This window comes from Salvelinus alpinus, chromosome 13, assembly GCF_045679555.1.
Source record: "Salvelinus alpinus chromosome 13, SLU_Salpinus.1, whole genome shotgun sequence".
Taxonomy (NCBI): Eukaryota; Metazoa; Chordata; class Actinopteri; order Salmoniformes; family Salmonidae; genus Salvelinus; species Salvelinus alpinus.
In genome coordinates, this window is record NC_092098.1 from 38,128,635 (window position 1) to 38,141,021 (window position 12,387).

The 12,387-nt window shown below is 52.4% G+C and overlaps 1 protein-coding gene across 3 annotated transcripts in view; it reads left to right on the forward strand.

Annotated features, from left to right (window-relative positions):
- LOC139537631 (uncharacterized) overlaps window positions 1-12,166 on the forward strand; it is a 33,707-nt gene extending 21,541 nt beyond the window's left edge. For 2 of the 3 annotated variants that reach the window (XM_071339172.1, XM_071339174.1), the window contains exons 2-4: window positions 9,802-9,913; window positions 10,205-10,495; window positions 11,295-12,166. In XM_071339172.1, coding sequence (XP_071195273.1) covers window positions 9,868-9,913; window positions 10,205-10,495; window positions 11,295-11,344 — 387 coding nt within the window. In that variant the 5' untranslated portion in view covers window positions 9,802-9,867 and the 3' untranslated portion in view covers window positions 11,345-12,166. Of the gene's footprint in view, window positions 1-8,768; window positions 9,226-9,801; window positions 9,914-10,204; window positions 10,496-11,294 lie in introns of those variants that run through there. The other variant, XM_071339173.1, reaches the window with a different exon arrangement.
- The last annotated feature ends 221 nt before the right edge of the window (window positions 12,167-12,387 follow it).

A 12,387-nucleotide genomic window follows, 5' to 3' on the forward strand; every position in this document is an offset into this window, starting at 1 on the left:
AATGTTCGTATCTGTCACGTTCTGACCATAGTTATTTTGTATTTCCTTTGTTTTAGTGTGGTCAGGGCGTGAGTTGGGTGGGTAATCTATGTTTTCTATTTCTGTGTTGGTTTCCTGTGTTTGGCCTGATATGGTTCTCAATCAGAGGCAGCTGTCAATCGTTGTCCCTAATTGAGAACCATATTTAGGTAGCCTGTTTTCTGTTGGGTTTGGTGGGTGATTGTCTATATGTAAGTTGCCTGTGTCTGCACTTGTTTAATATATAGCTTCACGTTCGTTTGTTGTTTTGCATAGTTTGTTTAAGTGTTCTTCGTTTCGTTAAATAAATAGAAGAATGTATTCTTATCACGCTGCGCCTTGGTCCTCCTCTCTTCATCCAAACGACGAACGTGACAGAATAACCCACCAAAAAAGGACCAAGCAGCGTGGTAACGGACAGCAGCAGCAGCAGCAGCGATCGGAGGACTCCTGGACCTGGGAGGAGATTCTGGACGGCAAGGGACCTTGGACTCAGGTTGGTGAATATCGCCGCCCCAAAGCTGAGCTGGAGGCAGCGAAAGCGGAGAGGCGGTGGTATGAGGAGGCTGCACGTAAGCGCGGCTGGAAGCCAGAGAGGCAGCCCCAAACATGTATTTGGGGGGGGGCACACGGGGAGTGTGGCTAAGCCAGGTAGGAGACCTGAGCCAACTCCCCGTGCTTACCTTGGAGAGAGAGGGACCGGGCAGGCACCGTGTTATGCCGTGAGGCACACGGTGTCCCCGGTGAGCAGGCATAGCCCGGTGCGGTACATAGCAGCGCCTCGTATCGAGCCGCCCGTTCCACCGCAGGAACCTCGGTCTGACCCTGATGCCAAGGCGCCAGAACCGGCTGGTACCCCAGTACGCACTGGAAGGGAGAGAGGTTAGTGGAGGAGAGGCGAAGCGAGTTCTGTGCCATCTCGGCCCAGGGCACGAACGCCGCCCACTCCCTCGGCCTGTCCTGGCAATAAGACTGCAGAAACCTGCCACCAAAAAAGGACCAAGCAGCGTGGTAACGGACAGCAGCAGCAGCAGCAGCGATCGGAGGACTCCTGGACCTGGGAGGAGATTCTGGACGGCAAGGGACCTTGGACTCAGGTTGGTGAATATCGCCGCCCCAAAGCTGAGCTGGAGGCAGCGAAAGCGGAGAGGCGGTGGTATGAGGCTGCACGTAAGCGCGGCTGGAAGCCAGAGAGGCAGCCCCAAAAATTTATTTGGGGGGGGGAACACGGGGAGTGTGGCTAAGCCAGGTAGGAGACCTGAGCCAACTCCCCGTGCTTACCTTGGAGAAAGAGGGACCGGGCAGGCACCGTGTTATGCCGTGAGGCACACGGTGTCCCCGGTGAGCAGGCATAGCCCGGTGCGGTACATAGCAGCGCCTCGTATCGAGCCGCCCGTTCCACCGCAGGAACCTCGGTCTGACCCTGATGCCAAGGCGCCAGAACCGGCTGGTACCCCAGTACGCACTGGAAGGGAGAGAGGTTAGTGGAGGAGAGGCGAAGCGAGTTCTGTGCCATCTCGGCCCAGGGCACGAACGCCGCCCACTCCCTCGGCCGGTCCTGGCAATAAGACTGCAGAAACCTGCCCACATCCTGGTTTACTCTCTCCACCTGCCCATTACTCTCGGGGTGAAACCCTGAGGTAAGGCTGATCGAGACCCCCAGACGTTCCATGAACGCCTTCCAGACCCTAGACGTGAACTGGGGACCTCGATCAGACACTATATCCTCAGGCACCCCGTAGTGCCGGAAGACGTGCGTAAACAAGGCCTATGCAGTCTGTAGGGCCGTAGGGAGACCGGACAGAGGGAGGAGATGACAGGACTTAGAGAACCAATCCACAACGACCAGGATCGCGGTGTTACCCTGTGAGGGGGAAGATCGGTAAGAAAAACCACCGACAGGTGCGACCAAGGCCGTTGTGGAACGGGTAAGGGGTGTAGCGTCCCTCTGGGCAGGTGCCTAGGAGCCTTCTAATGGGCGCACACCGAGCAGGAGGAAACGTAAACCCTCACATCCTTAGCCAAGGTAGGCCACCATTACCTCCCGCTCAATCAGCGCACTGTCCGACCGATCCCAGGATGACCAGAGGAAGGTGACGTGTGGGCCCAATAGATCAACCAGTCACGAACAGCAGACGGGACGTACAGACGCCCAGCGGGACACTGGAGGGGAGCGGGCTCTGCACGTAACGCCTGCTCAATGTCCGTGTCCAGCTCCCACACTACCGGCGCCACCAGGCAGGAGGTGGGGAGTATGGGAGTGGGATCCATGGGCTGCTGGTCTCTCCCAGCGGTCCATTGTCTGGACAACGCGGTCCATGGCGGTGCCAAGATGCTGGAGCATTGCTGCATGCTCCCAGACGCGCTCCTCCACCCCTATACCCGGGGTACCTGCTCCTGCTGACTCCATAAGTTTCGGTCCGGAATTCTGTAAGGAGTGCGTACTGGCGGCAGAGAAGTCAGGCGCAGGAGAGCAAAGATTGTATTACAACGGCGCAGTTTTAATAATAAAAATCACTGTGAACAAAAACAATATATACAATGGGACAAAACCCCGTCGCACACCAGACATAATGTGCACAAGCACTTACAATAAACAATTCCGGACAAGGACATGGGGGAAACAGAGGGTTAAATACACAACATGTAATTATGGGATTGAAACCAGGTGTGTGGGAAGACAAGACAAAACAAATGGAAAATGAAAGGTGGATCGACGATGGCTAGAAGGCCGGCGATGCCGAACGCCGCCCGAACAAGGAGAGGGACCGACTTCGGCGGAAGTCGTGATAGTTGCTCTAGATAAGAGCATCTGCTAAATGCACAAACCAGATTGGATGGAGAATGCTGTGGTAGCCATACTGGTTAAGTGTGCCTTGAATTCTAAATAAATCAAAGACAGTGTCACCAGCAACGCACCCCCACACTGTATAAAATGTATAAAATAGTAAAAATAAAGAAAAACCCATGTATGAGTAGGTGTGTCCAAAGTTTTAACTGTGACTGTATGTCATTGAACAACCCAATGCCATGATTAATTAGTGAAAAAACACACCAATCTCGTTCATATTTTCTTTAAACAATAAAAGCTAATTTTCCAATATCTCTGAAAATGGATACATAGCGTTTCTGAATTAAACTCTTCAAATGTAACAGCCTGAGCACACTAGACTTGAAACAACGATACAGATGTAACCATGTAATGTATTATCTGACCAGGCACTAGTGCTCCCAAGTCAAAAATCCATGTGCATTCCACAGGTCACATTTATAAGGGAGTTTTCAAAAAAAATGATCAAGATTAGGAAAAGTTTCGCAGCAGACCTGAGAGATCTTCAAGGCACACCAGTGGGGAACCACTGGAGTAAAGTATTGTAATGACCTGACTAGATCATAAATGAACAATTGTCCAGACAGAGGCTTGAGTTTGCGAATTGACGGTTTATTAAACCAACTTTACACAGGCTACTGTTTGGGCCGTAGCACACGCCAAATAGATGACAGATAACCCACAAGCCAATCGTGACCTTCTCTTGTGAAGCCCAGACGTAAGAGAGAGAGAACAAAGGCTGAACCTGGTCTTAACTTCCAATGCTCCACCCCCCTGCCCAACCCCCCTCCACGCCACTCCGCCAACCACCAGGATGCCCGGCATCAGAACATTCCAGGCATTCCCGTGATTGGCAGATAGCAGGTTGATTGACATGTCGGACCCCGCGAACACCGGGTACTGGTCAGTACAACACAACCACCTCCTAGCCTAACACATAACACACAGCTGTCTGTGCGGGTCGCTACACAGCCCCCCCACCACAAAGTCCCTCGTCCCCGAGGGAACAAACAAAGTCTCTGAAGCGACCCGGAGGTCTCCTTTGCCTGCGTGGCCGTGATGGTCGCAGAGTGCCCCTCTGGGAACCAGGGGATGAAGGCAGGGATATGGGGGACAAGGAAGCGGGAACGGGTAATACAGTCCGTGGCTCTGGGGAACCACGCGGTGACACAGGGGGGGAGACAGGGGGAGTGGGCTGTCTGGAGCCTTGTCTGCGGCACCTGAGGGTGGGTGCCTGGAGAATGTCATTGCCAGAGAGGGGAATTGTGGGGGTTCCTGGGGTTTGGGGAGAAGAGGCCCCTCTGTATGGGGCTAACCTGTCCCGGTGCAGTGCCACCTTTCTCCCCCTGGGAGGAAGCTGCACCCGGTACACAACCTCCCCTACCCTCTCCAGGACACTGCAGGGTCCCACCCAGTGACTGTCCAACTTGGGGCATCTGCCTTTTTTCCTTAGGGGGCTGTAGACCCAGACCAGCTCCCCAGCCACAAAGTGCCTTCCCCGGGTGTGCACGTCATAGTTCCTTTTCTGCCTCACACCTGCATTCACCAGCTGCTCTCTGGCGAAGGTGTGGGCTGTCTCCAGGCGGTCCTGGAGTCTCCGGGCATACTCCGGCCCCGGAGGAACATGAGGGCTATCCAGGGGCCGACCAAACGCCATCTCCGCAGGGGTGCGGATCTCTCTCCCCAGCATGAGGAGGGCAGGCGTGCAGGAGGTGGAGTCTTGGACAGCGGAGCGGCATGCCATGAGGACCATAGGCAGGTGCTTGTCCCAGTCACGCTGGTGTTTGGAAGAGACGATGGCCAGCTGCTGTCCAAGCGTTTTGTTGAAGCGCTCCACAAGGCCATCACTTTGAGGATGGAGAGGAGTAGTGCGGGTCTTGTGCATACCCAGCCTCTCACACATGGTGGCGAACACACGGGACTCAAAGTTTCTGCCTTGGTCGCTGTGGATGGACTCTGCAGCTCCAAACCTGCTGAACATCCCCGCTGTCAGGGCGTCGACGATGGTCTCTGCCTCCTGGTCAGGCAGAGCATAGGCCTCGGGCCATTTTGTGAAATAGTCCATGGCCGTGAGCACCCAGCGGTTTCCACTGTCTGTGGTGGGGAACGGCCCAACTACATCCACTCCCACCCTCTCCATGGGAGCCCCCACTGGGAACTGTTGGAGCTGAGCATGAGAGCGGCCTGGGGGGCCCTTTCTCGCTGTGCAGTTGTCACAGCGGCGACAAAAGTCCTCCACATCCCTCTTGTGCTGCCCCCAGTAGAAGCCCTGACGGAGACGGCGCAGTGTTTTTGTGACCCCAAAGTGTCCAGTCCCCACCCCCCCATGAGTACTCTGGAGCACAGCCTCCCGCAATGCTTTTGGGACCACCACCTGCCACCTCTCCTCTCCCGTAGCTGACTCCTTCCATGCCCGCTGTAGCACGCCATCAGCCAGCCGCAGTCTCTCAAACTTCGACCACAACCCTTTGGTCGCGAGTGAGAGCGCTGTCACCTCTTCCCATGGTGGCCTCACCTGCGCCTCTACCCACTGTAGCACTGGCTGTAGGTCTGTGTCCCGTCCCTGCTGCTGCCGCCATTCAGCCACGTCGACAGTCTGCAGCTCACAGCAGACAGGCCCGCTCGCCCGACACACTGTGGCACAGACACCCTCCTCTGCCCGCAGCTCTCTCTCCCGTCCCTCTCTCCGTTCACAGTGGCGGCAGCCGTCTGCAGTACAGGGCCGACGGGACATGGCGTCGGCGTTGGAGTGGCGTGCCCCTGCCCTGTGCACCACCGTGAAGTCATACGGCTGAAGCTCCTCCAACCAGCGTGCCACCTGCCCCTCTGGCTCTCTGAAAGACATGAGCCACTGGAGAGCAGAGTGGTCAGTCCTTACAGTAAAGGGCAGACCACCCAGGTAGTACTTGAAGTGTTTGACGGAAGCCACAACAGCCAAGAGCTCCCGCCGGGTGACACAGTAGCGGCGCTCATGTTTGTCAAATGTTTTGCTGAAGTACGCCACCACTCTCTCCCCCTCTGGCCCCACCTGGGCCAGCACCCCACCCATGCCCACATTGCTCGCGTCTGTGTCCAGGATAAAGGGCAAGGTGAGGTCAGGGGGGGCGAGCACGGGGGCCTCGATCAGTGCACGTTTGAGGGTGTTGAACGCCTCCTCACACTCCACTGTCCAAGTGAAAGCCTTGTCCTTCGGCAGCAGGCGGTTCAGTGGAGCAGCAACGCTTGAGAAGCCCCGTACAAACCTCCTGTAGTACGAGGCCAGGCCCAGGAAGCTCTTCAGCTGACGCTGGTCGGTGGGGGTGGGCCAGTCTCTGACAGCCCCTACCTTGTCCTCCATGGTGCTGATCCCCTCCTTCCCCACTCGGTGGCCCAAGAAGGACACCTCTCTCCTCATGAAGTGGCACTTCTCGGGGTGGAGCTTCAGACCTGCGGCAGCCACCCTCTCCAGCACACGCCGTAGCGCCCCCAGGGCTGACTGGAAGGAGCTGCCATGGGCCAGGATGTCATCGAGGTATACCAGACACTGCTGTCGGGGGATGCCATCCAGCACCCTGTCCATCAAACGCTCAAAAGTAGCTGGAGCGTTGCACAGGCCAAAGCACAGGACCTTGAACTGCCAGTGTCCTCTGTTAGTGGAGAACGCAGTTTTGGCTCTGGCCTCTGGGGAGAGGGGCACCTGCCAGTAGCCACTGCGGAGGTCTAGTGAGGAGAACCAGGAGGACCCCCTAACCAGGTCCAGCGACTCATCGATACGTGGTATGGGGTATGAGTCCTTCCTGGTTACCTCATTCAGCCGCCTGTAGTCCGCACAGAACCTCAGCTTGCCCCCCTTCTTCGGAACCATGACGACTGGCGCCGCCCAGGGGCTGTCTGAGGGCTCAATGAAGTCTGCCCGCTGCATCTCCAACACAGCCTTGTCTGCCGCCTCCTGGCGTGCCAGCGGGATACGGCGGGGACGCATCTTGATGGGTCGAGCATCACCTGTGTCGATCTCATGCTGCACCAGATGAGTCTGACCCACCTCTTCCTCACTCAACGCAAAGCTGTCTCTGAATTCAAACAGCAACTGCCACAACCGTTCCTGCTGCTCGGGGTCAAGACCAACACAGTTCCTCCCCCATATCTCCCTCACTGCAGACAGTGTCCTCTCCTCTCCCATCTGGGGTAGCTGGGCTGGGGGGGTGCGGCCCGGGCTCACAGAGGGCTGTGTCATGGAGGTAGCTGGGGGAATGTAACACACCGCCGTAGGTGACAGGGGGACTGGGGAAAAGTCACACACAGCTGTGGGGGAGGGGGCGCAGCCATGAGTCTCTGCTGCTTTAACTGTTGGAGTAAAGGGTTTGTTGGGTTGAGTGAATGTGACATTAGGGGGGGCCATGGTGACTTCCGTCCCTCCCTGGAAGCTCAGTGTGCCCCTATTTAGGTCTAACTGGCAGCCTGTGCTCCTAAGAAAGTCCAACCCCAGGATACAAGGGTCCTGCACAGCCGCCACCCACACAGGATGACGCACAGTCCTGCCCCCTACTGTCAGAGTCATTATTCCCTTCCCTTTCATGGGTGCCAGCTCACCTGTGACTGTGCGGAGCTGCACAGTTGTAGGCTCACACTGAGTCCAACCTGGCACAATATCTGGCCTCACCAGGGTTACTGTGGACCCAGTGTCCACCAGGGCGGAGCAGGGCACCCCCTCCACAGTGACAGGGACATGACAAAAGTCCCCAACACAGGTCCGGCCCACCACAACAACAGGCTCCATCCGCTTGCCCTCGTCTGCTTCTGGGGGAAGTGGAGCCTTGCTTCCCCGTCTGTGCCGGTGGGCTCCTCCTGAAGATGATGGTGGTTGGGATAGAAAGCCAGGGGTCCGCACTACCCGGTCTATGCGGACCCCGAGCCGTTTCCCTGAGCTCTGGGGGACATGGGGCAATCTCGGCGCAGATGGCCTGGCTGGCCACAACCCCAGCAGACCCTGGGACCAGGGCGTGTGTTTCGTGCCGCCTGTAGCGACACAGCACGAATGAGTTTTGTCATTTCGGCCACCGAAGCAGGCTTTTCCGGCTCCGGGCTGCTCTGCCCCCCAGCTCGCACAGAGGGTGTGTCTCCCTGCACCCCCACCAAAGCCCCAGCTGAAGCCCCAGCCCACACCAGCTCCCTCTCCAAAGCCATCTCCAAGGCTGTCTGCAATGACTCAGGATGAGCCAGCTGGGTCTGTATGCGCAGCTCCGTAGGAGAGAGCGCCTGTATGAACTGGTCCCGTGCTAGCTCGCTCTGCACGGAGGGGGGCATGTGAGCATATGCCCGCCGAGAGAGGCTCTCAATGTCATTAGCTAGCACCCGTAGAGGCTCTCCGGGCTGCCTGCGTCTATTACTCAGTTCGGAGCGCAGTAGCCCGGGCTGTACACACTGTCCATAGCGCCTCCTCAGTGCTCCCACTAAAGCACCATAATCATGCCTGTCCTCGGGGCTAATCAATATCAAACAGGCCAGAGCTTCATCCGTGAGGCATAAAGCCAACTGCAGTGCCCTTTCTTCATCCGACCACCCCCTAAAATGAGCTAACAGTTCAAACTGAGCATGAAAAGCTTCCCAATCCGCCTTACCGGAATACTTCGGGGTCTTAACAGATACGGACGCAGCCGGGAACTGGGCGCCGCCATGTTTGTTTACATCCTGAGCCCCAGATTCCTCGTCACGCCGCGTCGACGTCACCACTTCGGTCCGCCCACCAGAATCCGCGCGAAATACAGTCGACGAAGCACTCATGCCCGCTTCAGCCGCCATCGCTCTAACGTCCTCCCTCAAGCGGCCTCTGCGCTCCGACGCCCTGGCGATCTCCTCAGACAGAACCCCCGACGTCCATTCACACGCACCTCCTTGGCCATAATCGTCCCCTACCTCCACCTTCACTTTCGGATTCCCTCGAAGCATTTTAAATCCCCGTTCTCACCTACGGTAGCTAGCCACATAAGTCAGCTAGCTAGCTGGCTAACTTGTATCAACGTTTTTACTTCTGACACCAATGTAATGACCTGACTAGATCATAAATGAACAATTGTCCAGACAGAGGCTTGAGTTTGCGAATTGACGGTTTATTAAACCAACTTTACACAGGCTACTGTTTGGGCCGTAGCACACGCCAAATAGATGACAGATAACCCACAAGCCAATCGTGACCTTCTCTTGTGAAGCCCAGACGTAAGAGAGAGAGAACAAAGGCTGAACCTGGTCTTAACTTCCAATGCTCCACCCCCCTGCCCAACCCCCCTCCACGCCACTCCGCCAACCACCAGGATGCCCGGCATCAGAACATTCCAGGCATTCCCGTGATTGGCAGATAGCAGGTTGATTGACATGTCGGACCCCGCGAACACCGGGTACTGGTCAGTACAACACAACCACCTCCTAGCCTAACACATAACACACAGCTGTCTGTGCGGGTCGCTACAGTATCAATGTAAAATATGGCTCATATACAGAAATAAAAGTATTTTTATTATTTTTATTATTTCTGTCTGGTTACAGTCAAGACTACAATAGCACTGTGACCTTCTATTGATGATGTATCTACATATAGGCTTTTAATGAAGATTTTAAAACAATTCTTGAATTGCCACACCTTATTGACTGTGAGGCAAACCATTCAACAATTCACCTCCTTATTCTCCCTCTACTGTGACATCTTGTTTGGGATTTTTATCTTTAAACCCCCATGGGGAATTGTTCCAGAATATGTCTGTCAATGTCTCCTATCGTTGATAATCTACTATCATGGAAATTAGTTTACATTACATTTATTTATCCACATTCTGCCTCTCGTTCTCTCTCTCTCTGTATCTCTCTCTCTCTCTCTCTGTCTCTCTCTCCCTGTCTCTCTCATACTCTGTCTCTCGCTCTCCCTTTCTCTCTCACTCTGTCTCTGTCTCTCTCACTCTATGTCTCTGTCTCTCTCTCCCTAGGCCTACGTGCAATATTCAGACAAACCAAGGCTTCTTCCTTAGCTTGGAGACTTCATACCCAGGGTCATGCCTGTGAACCTATCCACTCTGACTGTTTGCCTGCTAGGCACAGGTAATGGTTTGACACTTAGACATGTGACGTGTGACGTGTTCAGTACAAAAGTAGCATTTCTTATTGTACCATTTAGTCAATTTTCTTACATTTGGTGCCTAATGAATACCACCCTGATTAGTTGGAAAATCTATACAAATCTATATAAATAAATATGTATTTACACACATATCAAAACAAATGAGCATTGAGTAATGAATTCATTTGAAAAAACTACAATTTTACATGTTTTTGAAGGTGCTTGTGTGAACAATGGTGACTGTTAACTCTTTCCTCTTCTTTTATTGTCAGCCATTCTCTGTGCAGACATTTCTCCTGCATCTTCAAACAATACATCTACCCCAACAGCACCATCTGTAAGCCCAGAGGATACTCCTGCCAATGTGTCCACCCTCGCACCTTCCACCACTGGTACTAACACCTCTGCTCCAGGGACTCACCCCACATCTAACCCCACAGAGGCCAACAGCACCATGGTCTCCACATCCGACCAAGCAAATGAAGAAGCCACAGAGACAATATTGTCAACTGGCGAGATAGCCGGCATTGCTGTCGGCAGCATTGCTGGAGTGGCGGCTATTGGTGAGTGTAATACGCACACCGACACATGCACGCACACACATTCTCCGGCACCGCAATTACCCTGGGCCTTATCTATTCATTAACAGAACAGAGGAGGGGCAAACCCAATATTGAACCATGAAAGTGATACCCCACTGGTATCATCATGGTTTCATGCTGTTCCTGTGTAACCAAATTCATGTAAATGCTTCTATTATGGCAGCCCAAACTACCAAATCAGAGGGCAAAGGAAGTAAACAGACTCTACTGAGGGCAGGGACTGGTTTATTAAGGCTAACTCTAGTAGTTGTGGTCACAACAGGATTCAAACAGAATGCAAGATGACCTACAAACAAAACAGACAAACATGCATATGTCAATGAGAATGCCTGCTCCAGGCTACTCCTGCAACTGCAATTTGTTTGTCAGGGCAATTTAAAAAAAATATGATTTGAAAACCAAAATGAACGTTTCTTAATGGAGAAGTCCAAGTAATCCTGTTTCAGTCTGTTGTCTTCCATTTGGTTCTTCATTAACATGACCTGGATGTAGGCATATCAGGGTTCTAACAGCCTCCCTTCTAAGCCTGAGCCTAACTAAATATTTAACACCTCTATGTGAAGTGAACCCTCAGTTTCATGTAATGTGTACAGTAGTGTGGAAATGTAACATTTGTGATAGCCTTCCTTAATGACATTGACTTACAACTTTCTTCCCAAATCTAAAACCGAACTTTCTAATATAATGATATAATATCTATCTTTCTCTGTTTCGCTCTCTCTCTTCCTCTCTCCCTCACCCTCTCCCCTCTCCCCTCTAGGTGGAGGGATCTTTGCTGGTCTGAAGTTTAGTGGTAAGCTGGCAGGTTAGTGTTGCTAGACTGGACTGGACAGTGCTGGGTAAGGATAAGCTGAGTGGGTTGGTAAGGGAAGATTCGATTGGCCTGAGACCAGTCCAAGACTCTACATACTGCACAACCACTGTGGGAAAAAACAGCCCTCTCAACTTCCTCTATCTGAAACCACTGCCAACCAACACATTGAGACCTTAATTTACAACTATACAGGAATGCAGATTGCATTACTATGAGCCAAAATCTGGAATTTTATACTGTGCTCAGTTGAGATAAAATACTACTTCTACTGCTGATAATATATATATATATATATATGTGTCTATGCATTCGATTACACACTGAACTGTATATCACATGTTATGTATGGCCACAATGTAGCATTCAGCTGTTGATGCATATGCTTTCCCTATCTAGTGAGAGCATACAGTATATGGGGAAAAAGGAGAACAGTGTCTGAAAAAGACAAATGATAATACGAAATAACATGATAGCTACAGTATATATTTAATATATGGTAGCAAATATATTTTAATATTATGGTTCACCGCACATCTTGTGGTGACAGCTTAACCGTGCTCTGAACTTTCTGCTAAGTGTCTTTTTAAACATTTTAAGATGATCAATGATTTTTGTTGATTGATTTAATGATACATTTTTTTTGTCATTAAACATTTTAAGATGAGAATGGATGATCACATGGGATTTTGAATATGTTATTTCCTCAAAAGATATTATGCACACACTTTATTTCACAACAAAATACCATGATGATTATGGTATTATGGTCACAATGTAAACACCTCGTTTTGTAATAAAGACCATGAGTAGTTGTGTGACTTTGTTGTGTTTTATTTGTGTCAGCCATCTTGTGAAGGAGCCAGTTGAGAGATGTGTCCCCTCTCCCCTCGCAGCTCTGATGGTGTGCTCTCTGTCTGCATGCTTTCATTATGTCTCAGCACTTAGTTTGATTAACCCATTGACTGGCAAGACAGTTGGCTTACCTGTCCAGCACTGAATGGGTCCAATGATTGAAATGTCATAGTGTGCGTTCCAAATT